We start from the raw sequence: 13193 nt of genomic DNA, 5'->3' as shown, positions 1-13193 counted from the left end.
TGACTGTGTTCACACTGGGGGGGCTCTTAGGACATTTGTTTGGGACAGTAGTTTACTTACAGGAGCCCGACATTGCATGCTACTGTACATGTATCAGAAAATATATCCATCACCACAAAATTACATATTATTTAAATTATATTTTTAGGTGAAACATTTTTTTATTTTTCATGACACTATCTATATAAAAGAAAATGTGAAATATTAGTTATTTTTGCAGTGCCTAACAGCATAGCGGGGTACTCTACTAAATGTCAATTGTGTATCAATGGACACACACACAGATAATCTCATAAGTGTCCAGCCACTGATTTCCCCATAATTGTCAGTCACAGGTGCCCCCATAGGTGTATAGCTGCAGATAGGTGCCCCATATATGTGAAGCCACAGGTACCCCTATAATTGACAGCCACTGTACGCAATATAATTTCCAGCCACAGTAGCTGCATGAGTCTCTAGACACCAGACAAAACACACAAAGATATGAGTATAGTCGATATAGAGATGTGTATGTTTTTACTAAGAATTATTTACTGCGGAAAAATATTATAATGGCTCTCATACGAGTATAACCACGAGTAGCAATATTAATATAACATTTACAATGTGTTGGATAGAAGTTCAAAATGAGGAAATATCAACTGGAAATGATACAAGTCATAACGTCTCGATTAAGTTTAAGCAAGTATTCCCCTTCTGCCTCTGCTTTCATGGAAATACAATTGTAGGATTTTTTACAAGAATCCTAATGTTAGGAAAGAGAGGGAGGATCTGGTGCGTGGGATACCAGGTTATTCCCTCCTACAAGGGAAGGAAGGGGGAAAAAAAGATGCCAAATCATCCTGACTTATTGATAGGGGGTAGGGGGGTTCGTTTTAAGATGGTCTATGGGGCCCCCTCATCTCCATGTGTGCCCCTGATTCTAAAGCGGAGAACCTGAAATACAGGTCACGGCACAACCTTTAGTGTCGGAGGCTTAATCCATCATACGGCTCCATGTACGCTATTCTGTACAGTTCATTTATACCCATTAGGCTAAGTTCACACTAGCGTTATTATACGTTTACCTCTCTACCGCCAGAGGAAGAGAAGATCAAAAGATTCAACGGAAAGCGACGGTTCCGTTAGAATTACCATTGATTTCAATGGTAATCCTTTTGTTTCAGTTGCTTTCCGTTTGTCTCCGTTCGCTAGGTTTCCGTTTTTTTTTTACGGAAACAAAAGTTCTGCAGACTGCACTTTTGCTTCGGTCATAAAAAGCGGAAACCTAGCGAACGGAGACAAACGGAAAGCAACTGAAACAAAAGGATTACCATTGAAATCAACGGTAATTCTAACGGAACCGTCGCTTTCCGTTTAATCTTTCGATCCTCTCTTCCTCTGACGGTAGAGAGGTAAACGTATATTAACGGTAGTGTGAACATAGCCTTACATAGTAATTTCTCCCAATGCCCCTTTTCAAATACCAGGGTTAGCTACAATGCTCTAACGCAATAGCCAACCCAGTTCCCCATAACAGTGGCAGGCTACAGTGCTCTCATAACAGTGTCAGCAACATTGCCCTGACACAATAGCTAACCACACTTCCAGAACAGAGCCAGCCAGAGTGACCCATGACAGTACCCACCAAAGTGCTCCCATAACAGTGCCCACTACAGTGCTCCCATACCACAGCTAAGCTAACCCAGTGCTCCCATAACAGATCCAGTCACAGTGCTCCCATAACAGTTCCAGCCACAATGCCCTCATAACAGTGCCAGCCACAATGCTCCTATAACAGAGCCAACCACAATGCCCCCATACAATAGCTGAGTGCTCCCATATCGGAGTTAGGGGGGATTCACACGAGCGTGTATTCGGTCCGTGCGGGCCGCGTGGTTTTCACGCGCCACACACAGACCAATACAAGTCTATGGGGCAGTACAGACAGTCCGTGCTTTTTGCGCAGCGTTTGTCAGCTGCGCAAAAAGCGCGACATGTTCAATATTGAAGTCAATGGGTGCGTAAAAACCACACAGGTCGCACGGAAGCACTTCCGTGCGAACCGACTGAAACAGCGCACCAGCTGTCAAAAGGATGAATGTAAACAGAAAAGCACCACGTGCTTTTCTGTTTACAAACATCCAAATGGAGTGTCTTTGAGATGAGCGAACCCGGACAACCGAACCGAACTTCACCGGGTTCGGCCGAACTCGGCAAAAAAATTTCCGGTACGCGACGTCAGGAGAAAGTCACTGTCCAGGGTGCTGAAAGAGTTAAACTGTTTCAGCACCATGGACAGTGACTTCCGATCCCAATATACATGAACCTGTAAAAAAAAAAAACGAAGTTCTGACTTACCGATAACTCCCGGCTTCTTCCTCCAGTCTGACCTCCCGGGATGACAATTCAGTCCAAGTGACAGCTCCAGCCAATCACAGGCCAAGCACAGGCTGCAGCGGTCACATGGACTGCCGCGTCATCCAGGAAGGTGGGGCCCAATGTCAAGAGAGGCGCGTCACCAAGGACGCGTCACCAAGGCAACGGCCGGGAGGGAAGTTCTCGGTAAGTACGAACTTTTTCTTTTTTTTTTTTAACAGGTTTCTCGATATTGTGTTCGCCATTCACTGTCGAGGGTGCTGAAAGAGTTACTGCCGATCAGTTAGCTCTTTCAGCACCTTGGACAGTGACGGGCGTCGACTAGCCTCATCTCTATGATGGCAGCGCGCATTATACACGCATCATACACGGATGAGACACGCAGCTGTCAAATGGTTTTTGCGCGCGCAAAAACGCAACGTTCGTCTGAATCTGCCCTTAAATGACAACCAGTGCTCCAATAACAGAGCCACCTGTGAATAATATAGCCAGTAACAATACCCCATAAAAATGGCAAGAAAGATGCCCGCATATTAGTGCCCCCACAACAAATCCAGCCACAGATGGCGTATAGAATTGTAAACCAACACCAGAAGGAAAGGGGTGTGTTTGTATTTTTTGCTATGGCTCCCTCAATACCCCGTGGACTGTGCACCTCTTGCAGGCACTAGACGTTAACAGGTAGCCCCAGCCTCAACACAGATTTTTAATGCAAGTGGCTCATATTTTTTCTCTCCACTTAATTTCTATTCTCTTCTAAGGGCACGTTCAGACGTGGCGGAATTGTTGTGGAATTCCGCTGCGGACAGTCCGCAGTGAAATTCTGCAGCGGCCGTTTTTTTCATTTGTTTCTATACATTTTTAGGAAACTTAGTTCAGACGTTGCAGAAAATTACTTTGCGGAAATTAGGCTGCGATGTAGATTTTCCCCTCCGCAGCATGCACTGACTGCTGCGGAGAAGAAGCGGAATTTCACTGCGGATTTCAGCCTTTGTAGTGCAAAAACTGAAATCTGTGGCAAGTCCGCTGTGATATCTGCAACATCTGAGTTACCTGTCAAATATGCAAATGTTGATGCAGATTTGTTGCGTAATTGCCCCAAATCTGCACCAACATTTGCAGCTGAAAAATTCCGCCACATCTGAACGTGCCCTAAAGGTGCAACTTTTGGCAACCTGATGTTTTTAATAAGTTAAAATCACCAACCATTCCCATTTTATTTAGGTGTATCCATATAAATGGCCCACCCTGTACTTCTATGGGCACATCTGATGCCCGGTGTCACATGTGCTGCTCCCGTGTGGATGGGTTGATCTCTGCATTATTACTTGTTTTTCTACCAGTTTCTTACTGCAGAACGGTTGGTAGATTTACTGGTTGTTAGACAAATGTTGTAATCTCTTGTTCTAATCTATTATTGAAGACATTGCCCATAAATGACTAACATGCAATATGTCCGGCAGGAGCATGTAAGTATAGGTGATATATAGATGTTACATACTGTGGGTGGAAAAAGCTGAATTACAGGGTCATGAAAAGTCAATGGCTTATAAAAGTAGAGGAGCATTAGAAGAGGAGCGCTGATGAGTCACATGTATGGAGATGCTCAGAACTGGAAATACGGGAGGTGAAATAGTATTTATGGGGGCAGAAACTTCTCTGAATGTCTAATCTGTTATCCCATTTAAGAATACCACAGTCAGCATCTAGTAAGCTGAAATGGCCGATAGCAGAGAACAACAGATTACATTAAACTTTGCAGCAAATGCATTTTAAGTAAAGAACATGATAATAAATTCTAAATCCTTGATTCATTGCCCTTCAGACCACTAAGAAAGCTGGATGATAAGGTGTGGTATGTCCATATGAAATGTCACGCAGCGTTCCCAGAAACAGATATAATTAAGAAAGAAATGAAAATAATTTTTAACAATTTGAATGACGAAGACGACTCAAGGACATCTATTTACAGAGGATTTTTTCATTTTAGTGGGAAGGGGATTTCAACATATATTTAGGTTTGATATCCCTTTAATGAGATCACAAGTGTTTCCATATCAAAGAGAACAATGAAGTAATATGGAAACAAGCTCCGGGACATTCACAGCGGTCACATGTCACACGCAGCAGCGCTATAAACACTGGGGTCACAGTATTAGTCAAAACTGCAACCAGGCCTCAATAGAACAGGAGAGCATAGCTGTGACCCACTGTCCCTACCTAGTCCTGTACCCTCACCACCCACCTCCATAAAACACCAGGCAGGTGCGATCATACATACTGCCTTTCTGCAACAGAATGGGCATGCTGTGGATTTGAAAATCAAGCATGCCCTAAATATATTGGGCATCATTTAACAAAACCACCGTAACAAAAAAACTGGTTATGTTGCTAATAGCAACCAATCGCAGCTTTTTTATTTATTTTTCGAAAGCGGAGCTCTGATTGGTTACTACAGGCAATAAGGACAGTTTTTCCACTTAGGCCCTGTTCACACAGAGTATTTTGCAGGCAGAAAATTCTGCCTGGAAAAATCAGCTCCGTTTTTTTTAAGTGGTTTTGCCGCGTTTCTTGACGCGTATTTTAACCTCTTTCTTCAACAGGCAAAAGAAAAAAAACGCGAGTAGTTTTTGCCATAAAATAAGTCAAAAAACGCTGCTGCCGTTTGCGGCGTTTTTTTCCCATCTCCCATTGATTTCAATGGAGTTTTTGAGGCGAAAAACGGCTCAAGATAGGGCATATCGCTTCTTTTTCCCGTGAGTGTTTTTTTTTTTGCTCGTGGGAAAAATGAGGCTTATTTGGGAATGGTATTTTTTTTTTAATCTTTTTATTTTTTTAATACCCCATTTGCTACAATATAACTGTGGCCGTTGCAACAACTTACTGCAGCAGGCAAAATGCAGCAAAAAGGAAGGTGTGAATATACCTTTATATATCCCATATGGGGCGATAGAGGTGGCACATGACAAGTGATGAGAGTCGAGACACGTTAGGCTCATCACCCAGGTACGGCTCTGTCCAGTCTGGTATTACGCTCCATTCCGCCATGTTTCTGCCGTTTTCTGATGGCCAGAATAGAATAGTCCGATGCGCTTGTCTTCCCTGTGAAAAAAACGGAGGATTCATTAGACAACAAATCCATCATATACGTCCTGGCTTCCTTTATTATAGAACACGGGAACCAGAAAGCGTTGGAATAAAGTGTCTAATAGTAAGGGTAAAAAAATGAAAAATGACATGTTTATCTTATGAGAGATGTTACGTGAAATCAATCGCTTTTACCTCAAATTCCAAAACCTAAGAAGTCACGGCGCCCAAACTCCTACAGCAGTCAGTTGATGAGACACGTCCCCAGCATTTCATATAATCATGTGTTTTATATTTAGAGTCAAGAAGGAACTGAGAGTAAAAATGAGACTCACAGCAAAAAGTGTTCTCAGCTACTCAGGCCGTATCATAATCTCAATATAAATTAGGTTTAATTTACTGGATTACCAAGTGTAAATTCCCAGAGCATTGGCGACTCCAAAATTTCCCTGAAAACAATATTTTCTTACTAAAACTCCCAGTACACATGAGATAAGTCAGCCGAACCCAGCAGGACTGGACGACTATCTTATGTATATGGGGGTCTCCCGACTCATTTAACATGGCTAAACCTTTGTTCTCGCAGGAGATAAACCACTGCCAGAGGTGTCCTATCAACCTATCTTTCTGGACACCTCTGGCATCGCCTTATCTCCTGTGTGAATAAAGGATCAGGCATGTTAAAGGGGCTGTCCGGGCATGGGGCAGTTTTTCATACGGATGACCAAGCCACAGGATAGGTGATCAGTATATGATCGGTGGGGGTCTGACAACCAGACCCGCACCGATCGGCTGTTCCGGCTGACTCTGGGCACCGGATGTCCGTGCCAGAAGCAGATAGCTCCGGTCACAGTATAGCGGCCGTGCTGCAGTACTGACGATATGCTCCTATTCAAGTGAATAGGAGCAGATTTGAAGTGCTGCAGCACGGCCTCTATACAGTATACGGAGCCATCTGCTACCGGCACCGGCCACTGCATAACATCCAGTGCCCAGAGGCACACGGAACAGCTGATCCGTACGTGGTCCCGCTGTCGGTCCCCCACCGATCATATACTGATGACCTATCCTGTGGATAGGTCATCAATATGAAAAACCACCCCTTTAAAATGGAGTCGGTTAGCCCTCATACACATCAGATTGTCATTCGGTTTTGTCAAAATCATCTGGTTCGGCCGAGTTCTGTCTAATGTGTATGGGCACCTTTACAGGCCATCCCGGAGGTTCTTTAGCGTAACCGGTAAGCTTAACATACTTTTCTAGGACTGTCAAATAATTCTGAAAATTCCGTAATTCAGCCCTCGGGTACCATAAAATGAATCCCGTAAAATGAACCTGTCACCCAAATATGCTGTCCTGGGTAAGGACAGCATAATGATTGCATATCCACAGGATTGGGCATAAATGTCTGATAGATGCATCTCCCAAACAGGGGTCCCTCGGACCCACCCCGCTAGGCCAGGGAATTACAGAAACAGTCAAGTTCGCTGTGCTACGCTGTTTCCATAACTCCCATAGAAGTGAGTGCCAGATGGAAATAATTTAATTATATTTTGTTACAAAATGGCTAAAAATAAATAGACAATTAATAAAAGTATATAAACCTCTGTTAGGAAGCACCGGAAATTCCCACATCTGACCAGCATTCATTTATGGTTTAGACTTGCTCCTTATAACATCCCCTTTATCATTGCTTTATGTTCCTCACTTCCTCATCTGGTTGAATGTATTTATATTTTCATTTTTACGACTCATGGATATGAAATTGTACCCGTCAGTCTGAGAGTGAGTGGCAAAAATCTGGACGTAAACAAAACCTTTCCAATTAAAGGGGTTGTCCATAAGCCTTATTAGGGTACTGAAGAAGTGACATGCACTTTTTTTTCACAGCCGTTTTGAAAAACGGCCGCTAAAAAAACGGCTTGTCGGAACAGAACGCCGTTTTTTCCATTGAAGTCAATGGGCAGATGTTGGGAGGCGTTCTGCTTCCAATTTTTCTGCCGTTTTTCAGGACGTTTACAGTTAAAAACACTCCGTGTGAACATACCCTTACGCCTCATTCACACGACAGGGTCTGAGTGTCGGCCGATAAAATCGGCCGTTTTCCCTGGTCGGTTTGCATCCGTTCCGATTCCATTCTGGGCCGTGTTGCCGTTTTTAACGGCCGATTTTGACCCGTTTTGCATCCGTTTTTTTCCCTGTCCGTTTTACAATCGGATGAATTTCACACACAGCCCCCTGTAGGTAATACCACCCAGCCCCCCTGTGGGTAATGCCACCCAGCCCCCCTGTAGGTAATGCCACCCAGCCCCCCTGTAGGTAATGCCACCCTGCCCCCCTGTCGGTAATGCCACCCAGCTCCCTGTAGGTAATGCCACCAAGTCCCCTGTAGGTAATGCCACCCTGCCCCCTGTAGGTAATGCCACCAAGTCCCCTGTAGGTAATGCCACCAAGTCCCCTGTAGGTAATGCCACACAGCCCCCTGTAGGTTGCACCCATCCCCCCCCACCCTTCCAGGAGAAGTCACTGACTTCTCCTGTAGCGGAATCCCCAATCCCCGGCCGGGGATTGGGGATTCCGACTCCTACAGGGAGCAAAAAAAGACCCTCCTCCTCCTCACATGCACTCTGCACTGTGAGGAGGAGGAGGAGGAGGAGGAGAGAGAGCGCGAGCGACGGAATACATGGCCATCACTCGGGACACAATCCGGTGATGGCCGTGTATTACCCGGCCCCATAGACTTCTATGGGAGCCGGATAAACGGCCGAAAATAGGGCATGTCCCATTTTTTGACGGCCAGGTTTCCCGGGCCGTCAAAAAAATCGGTCGTGTGAATAGCCCCATTAGGGGTCTATTGTTCCTAATGCAGCCGGGTGACGGCCGATTTATGACCAAAGATCGCTGCGTCACCCTGCCTGCATTGCAGATAATGAAAGTCAATCTGACCGCTCTGCGACCAGCGGCTTGCCGTAACACGACAGTTGCAAAAAATCCGTCAGGTTCGGATTTCTTGTAACTGTAGTCGCGGCAACCAATGGGTCACAACACAGCCACATTTACTTTCATTACCTGGGTGACACGGTGATATTTGGTCATCCGGTCTTTGTCGCGGCCAAAGTCGCAGCGTAGCCTAAATCACATGCTGATTTTCGTTGTATTGGCAAAGCTCCATATGTACAGAGCAGAATCTGAAATCTCCGGACCCCCCCAAGTGTCATTATTGCACGGCGATCGACTCCACACGTACCGCCATAGAGCTCAGCTCCGCACAGACTATGCGAGTGCAGACGTCCATATTGTGGGATTTCACCATTGCCGCCTAAAATGAAAATAAAATAAAAAAAATTAATGGTTATAAATTCCATTCCGCCATTTCTCAGTCATATCCGATTCTGGGAAAGCTGGGTCATTGTCTAGCCCTACCCTTGGGGACTATTATTACTATAAAAATAATTCAATAAGATCGGCTTCATACAAGGGTAACACAGTAAATTTGGCGTTCGGATTACAGTCCCAAATCCTGGCTCGACCGTTTCGTTAATCACCCATGATCACTATACAGACGGGACGCAAAGATGCGACTATATTACACGTAAGGCTGGGTTCACACGACCATGTTACGTCTGTAATGTATGGAACGTATTTCGGCCGGAAGTCCCGGACCGAACACAGTGCAGGGAGCCGGGCTCCTAGCATCATAGTTATGTACGATGCTAGGAGTCCCTGCCTCGCTGCGGGACAACTGTCCCGTACTGTAATCATGTTTTCAGTACGGGACAGTAGTTCCACGCAGAGGCAGGGACTCCTAGCGTCGTACATCACTATGATGCTAGGAGTCCGGCTCCCTGCACTGTGTTCGGTCCGGTACTTGCAGCCGAAATACGTTCCATACATTACGGACGTAACATGGTCGTGTGAACCAAACCTGAGAGGAACCGGCCCGGTTTTTCAAATATTGCTTCCTAAACCACCCAGCTTTCCCGGACTCCTGATAAGATAATTGGCAGTTATATAGCAATACAATCCCTTCCCCAAATTACTGCACAACAAGGCACGGTGAATGCTCAGGACTCTGGTAAAGCTGGATGACAACACGTGTGACATAATGGTACTCACCCAACTTTCCCAGAGCCAGATTAAACTGAAACGATTGATGGACGAATTATATTTGGTGATTAAGAACATTAGTAAAAAAATAAGGAAATTAACGAGCAGCGCAGCATGTGACCAAAAAACAAGACATCTCCTCACAAGAAACTGCGGCAAGTCCCGCGCTCCGCTGATTCCTGCTTTGATTGACAGCCGCGAGAGTCACGTGCTCCTCACACCCATGGGCGGGCAGAAGTTCCAGCGGGATGATTGACGTGCGAACCCAGCCAATCCAAAGGCTCACCTGCCTACGTCACTCTCGGCCGGGCTCACCTGGTCTTGATTCAGAGTTAAAGCCAGCGAAGTGTAGGACGGGTGTATTACACACTCAGTGCGACTTACCGCGGGCTCCGGCACACACATGGGGGGCCACAAGTTACCCTTCCCGGCTTTCTGGGTGTGGACTTTACTCTGCACTTTACAGGTAAGTTATTATATTTTAGTTTTACACGAATTGGGGCGTTTTCCACTCCTTACCCCTGATGGGGCGAGTAGGCAGGCTTCTCGTGCACGTTGTTGGGATGTTTGCTTAGTTCGTACATTTAAAGTTTATTCGTTTGTTTTGTACAATTTATTGGCTGTGTGTTTTTATTCGGGTGTAGCCTTTTAAAACCTGAGTGTGTGGAGACTGTATTTGCGCCCTGTTTAGCGCGCAGCCCAACTAGTATGAGCTTCTCCGGGTGTGAATCTAATCTTCCGGCGCTCTAGAGAAGCGGTTTATATAAAAAAAATTTTTTACATCGGGTGTTTTAGCTGTTGGATTGTAAGCCCACTCCACGTTCTGTATTACCCTCACATTTTGTGGGGGATGTCTGAAACTTCTTTGTGTGTTCTAAGCTTTATCACTTTTTTTTTCTTCCAAAAAGATACATACATAACAAGTAATTGAGATTATATATATATATATATATTTCTATTATCAGTGATTTATTGATATTTTTAGTACATATTCAAATTAAAATATTTTATTCACTGTTTATGTATTAAATTATTGGCATCCTAAATGTATTTTGTTAATTTCCTCTGGTGCGTAATGTCTTTTAGAAGTCTCTCCTATATCGGGCGGTGTGTATAATTGAATTTGCTATAGGGTTTGTATAGAAGGGTGTTTTTTGTTTGGCTTTTTGTATTTAAAAAAACTTTTTTTTTTTCTTTCTAGGTGTTGACCTTTGAGCGGGTTGGCTCTTCAGCGTGTCAGCCTGGCTTTTCTTTGCATGAGAATATTTTTGCTGTGGATCGCAGGGAACTAAAGAAGGATAAGAAACTTGGAACAGGTAATGGGGTTGTATTTAACTGCCCCCCCCCCCCATATCTAGTGTAACCTGTGGTTGGTCTGCTTGATAGACCCCCCCCCCCCCCTCTTTTCCATTTTAAAACCCACCTAAGTGTTAATTTTTAGACCAGCCCTGGGATCTAGTACTACAAAGTACCTGGCAGTGCAGCGGTTAATTAATGGTCTTCTGGTTCTCTCTGATGCAACGTTTAACTCTATCCTTGCCATACCTGTCGTTTTCAGGCTCACGTAGAAATGCTGTGTGTGCATTGCGGTGTATTCATATTTGTAGTATGGGCTCATTTACTACTTGTAGCCTTTTAATAATTCAGTTGTGAACCTTGAGGGTGTAGGTGCTTCTCTTCTGCCGTCCTTCACAGTTGGATGAGTTTGGGTTATGTGCAGATCTCCTTTGCTCTCTGTATTACGTGGTTCCCTCCATTGAATGTAGTGCCGTGTACGATATTCTGCTATAATGAGCCACCAAAGAGCAAAGGAAGAAATTAGACGTCCATTTAATTATTGATCTGCATCCGGCTTGGTGGAGTCTATAGTCTCTATATACAGATCTGCGTGTGTGTAATAGGTTTTTAATTATTTCCTCCCATATTCCATTTTTTTTCCATAACGTAAAAAAAAAAAGTGACTAAGACTTGGAGTTTGTGCTCCAGGGATCATCGGTGTGCAGGGTTGTTGTGGTACAGTACTACGCTATGGTATGTGGTATAGTCAACGCAGAGTAATACACTTTGGATCGTTCGTGTGTGATGAGCGTTAGGGTAATTTTAAAAATAAATATTGAAATGATGCATTGTGGGTTGTCTATTTCTCACCGTTGACTATAGGGCATCGCAACCTGCATGGATCACACCCATCCCCCCCCCCCCCCCCCCCCCTTCATCTCATTGCATACCAGGGCTCGGGTTACCTGCGAGGCCTTTTCTTATGTTCTCCTTCCTTTTATAAACACATGTTTTGTCACCTAGTTTCTGTCGTGTCTTATTTCCTCGCTTGATACGTTATACTCGGGTTGTGACATCCGGTATTGTGTTCTGGTGTGTTTTAATATAAATAAAATGGAATTCCTGAGGGTCCTGGTTACATTCCTTCAGTATGTGCCGGGGTCAGGTTAGGAGTCTCCGGCCTTGTGAGATGTTTGCACTGGTTTTATCTTATCATTGTTTGGGAATGTAGTAAATTGTATTTGAGTTGATGGCCTGTTTTACATACGACTAGTGTCTGTAAATAATTGGAAAGGTTGTTGTGTAGTGCTGCAAATACTCAGTGTTACAATGTAGCAAATTTCACACTTTTTGAAAGTGTTTTTTGACCATGCATTTTTTTTTTTTTATATTTTTTTTTTCCTTCACTTTTTTTTTTTTTTTCTCCTGGTTTTACAGAACTAGTAAGATGCAAGTAAAACAGTTTGTGATAACATTTCCAGTTTAGGCGGAAGACTTATAACAAGTAAAACAATATAAATTTACATAAGTTGAATGTATATAGCATAACATTGTATAATATAGGTCTGAGAACATGGATCTCTAGAAAAAAGGGTTGTCCTCCAGTCCCATTTTAGTGCAGCCGCTAGAAGTTTAGGGTTTTGCCCCTTGATGTACCTGCAGCAAAAGTTTCAGACCAAGGCAACGTTTATGGAATCCAGAATATTCGTATACCAAACGAGTTGGTAAAAACAGTAGCGGGAGTTTTCTATGGGGAAAAAGTGCAAATCAGATTGTATAAAAATACTAAATTGGTTTGGAGCTATTGTAATGCGACGCTCGGGTATAGGCTCAAATGACATTAGTTTTCGTGTAGCCCCAAAGGTACAAGTAATAGAAGTCGTCTGCCCATTGTCCCTGCCATGCTAATATTACATAGAAATAGTAAATCCATGTGAATGGTCCTATCCTTTTGAAGTGTTAATAGTTGAGATAGTTCCAGGCAATCACCAGGGAGCCATTGTCTTCGCTTCTGATAAGTCCTGTATAGGTCTTGTTCCCATCCCCCACAGCCTCTCCGTGGGTGCAGAACATCCTCCTGTAGGTGTGAATAGCTTCTGGTGGTGGTCATTACCCTGGCCCGTGAGCTGTGCCATTGTGTCTGTGTTTGTACAGGGCTTGTGTGCTGCTAATGCATCTGACTAACTGAAACTCCAGTTTTTTGTTTTAGTTTTTTTTTCTACTTAGTACTCGACTCTTCTCCTTGGGGCTTAACAATAGGGTTATTGTTCTTGCCCAGGTGCAGGAGAAGTTCAGTGTAACAAACACCTCCCAATCCCATATTCTGCACATCCTAAATTATAACTTCTCCTCCTAGAACGTGA

General features: G+C 44.1%; 2 protein-coding genes across 5 annotated transcripts in view; one reads left to right on the top strand and one right to left on the bottom strand.

Moving 5' to 3' along the window:
* The window catches only part of LOC142661214 (blastomere cadherin-like), a 63808-nt gene extending 51994 nt beyond the window's left edge, over positions 1-11814 (bottom strand). Inside the window, exons 1-3 of one of the 3 annotated variants that reach the window (XM_075838555.1) lie at positions 11796-11814; positions 8693-8764; positions 5285-5460 (exon numbers count right to left, since the gene is read on the bottom strand). In XM_075838555.1, coding sequence (XP_075694670.1) covers positions 5285-5299 — 15 coding nt within the window. In that variant the 5' untranslated portion in view covers positions 5300-5460; positions 8693-8764; positions 11796-11814. Of the gene's footprint in view, positions 1-5284; positions 5461-8692; positions 8765-9561; positions 9743-11795 lie in introns of those variants that run through there. The other 2 variants (XM_075838554.1, XM_075838553.1) reach the window with 2 other exon arrangements.
* Positions 9868-13193, top strand: part of LOC142661213 (EP-cadherin-like) — a 39070-nt gene continuing 35744 nt past the window's right edge. For both annotated transcript variants that reach the window (XM_075838551.1, XM_075838550.1), the window contains exons 1-2: positions 9868-10018; positions 10754-10868. In XM_075838551.1, coding sequence (XP_075694666.1) covers positions 9956-10018; positions 10754-10868 — 178 coding nt within the window. In that variant the 5' untranslated portion in view covers positions 9868-9955. The remainder of the gene's footprint in view (positions 10019-10753; positions 10869-13193) is intronic.

This window comes from Rhinoderma darwinii, chromosome 9, assembly GCF_050947455.1.
Source record: "Rhinoderma darwinii isolate aRhiDar2 chromosome 9, aRhiDar2.hap1, whole genome shotgun sequence".
Lineage (NCBI taxonomy): Eukaryota > Metazoa > Chordata > Amphibia > Anura > Rhinodermatidae > Rhinoderma > Rhinoderma darwinii.
Note: the sequence above shows the minus strand (reverse complement) of the source record. Positions and strands in the feature narration are given on the sequence as shown.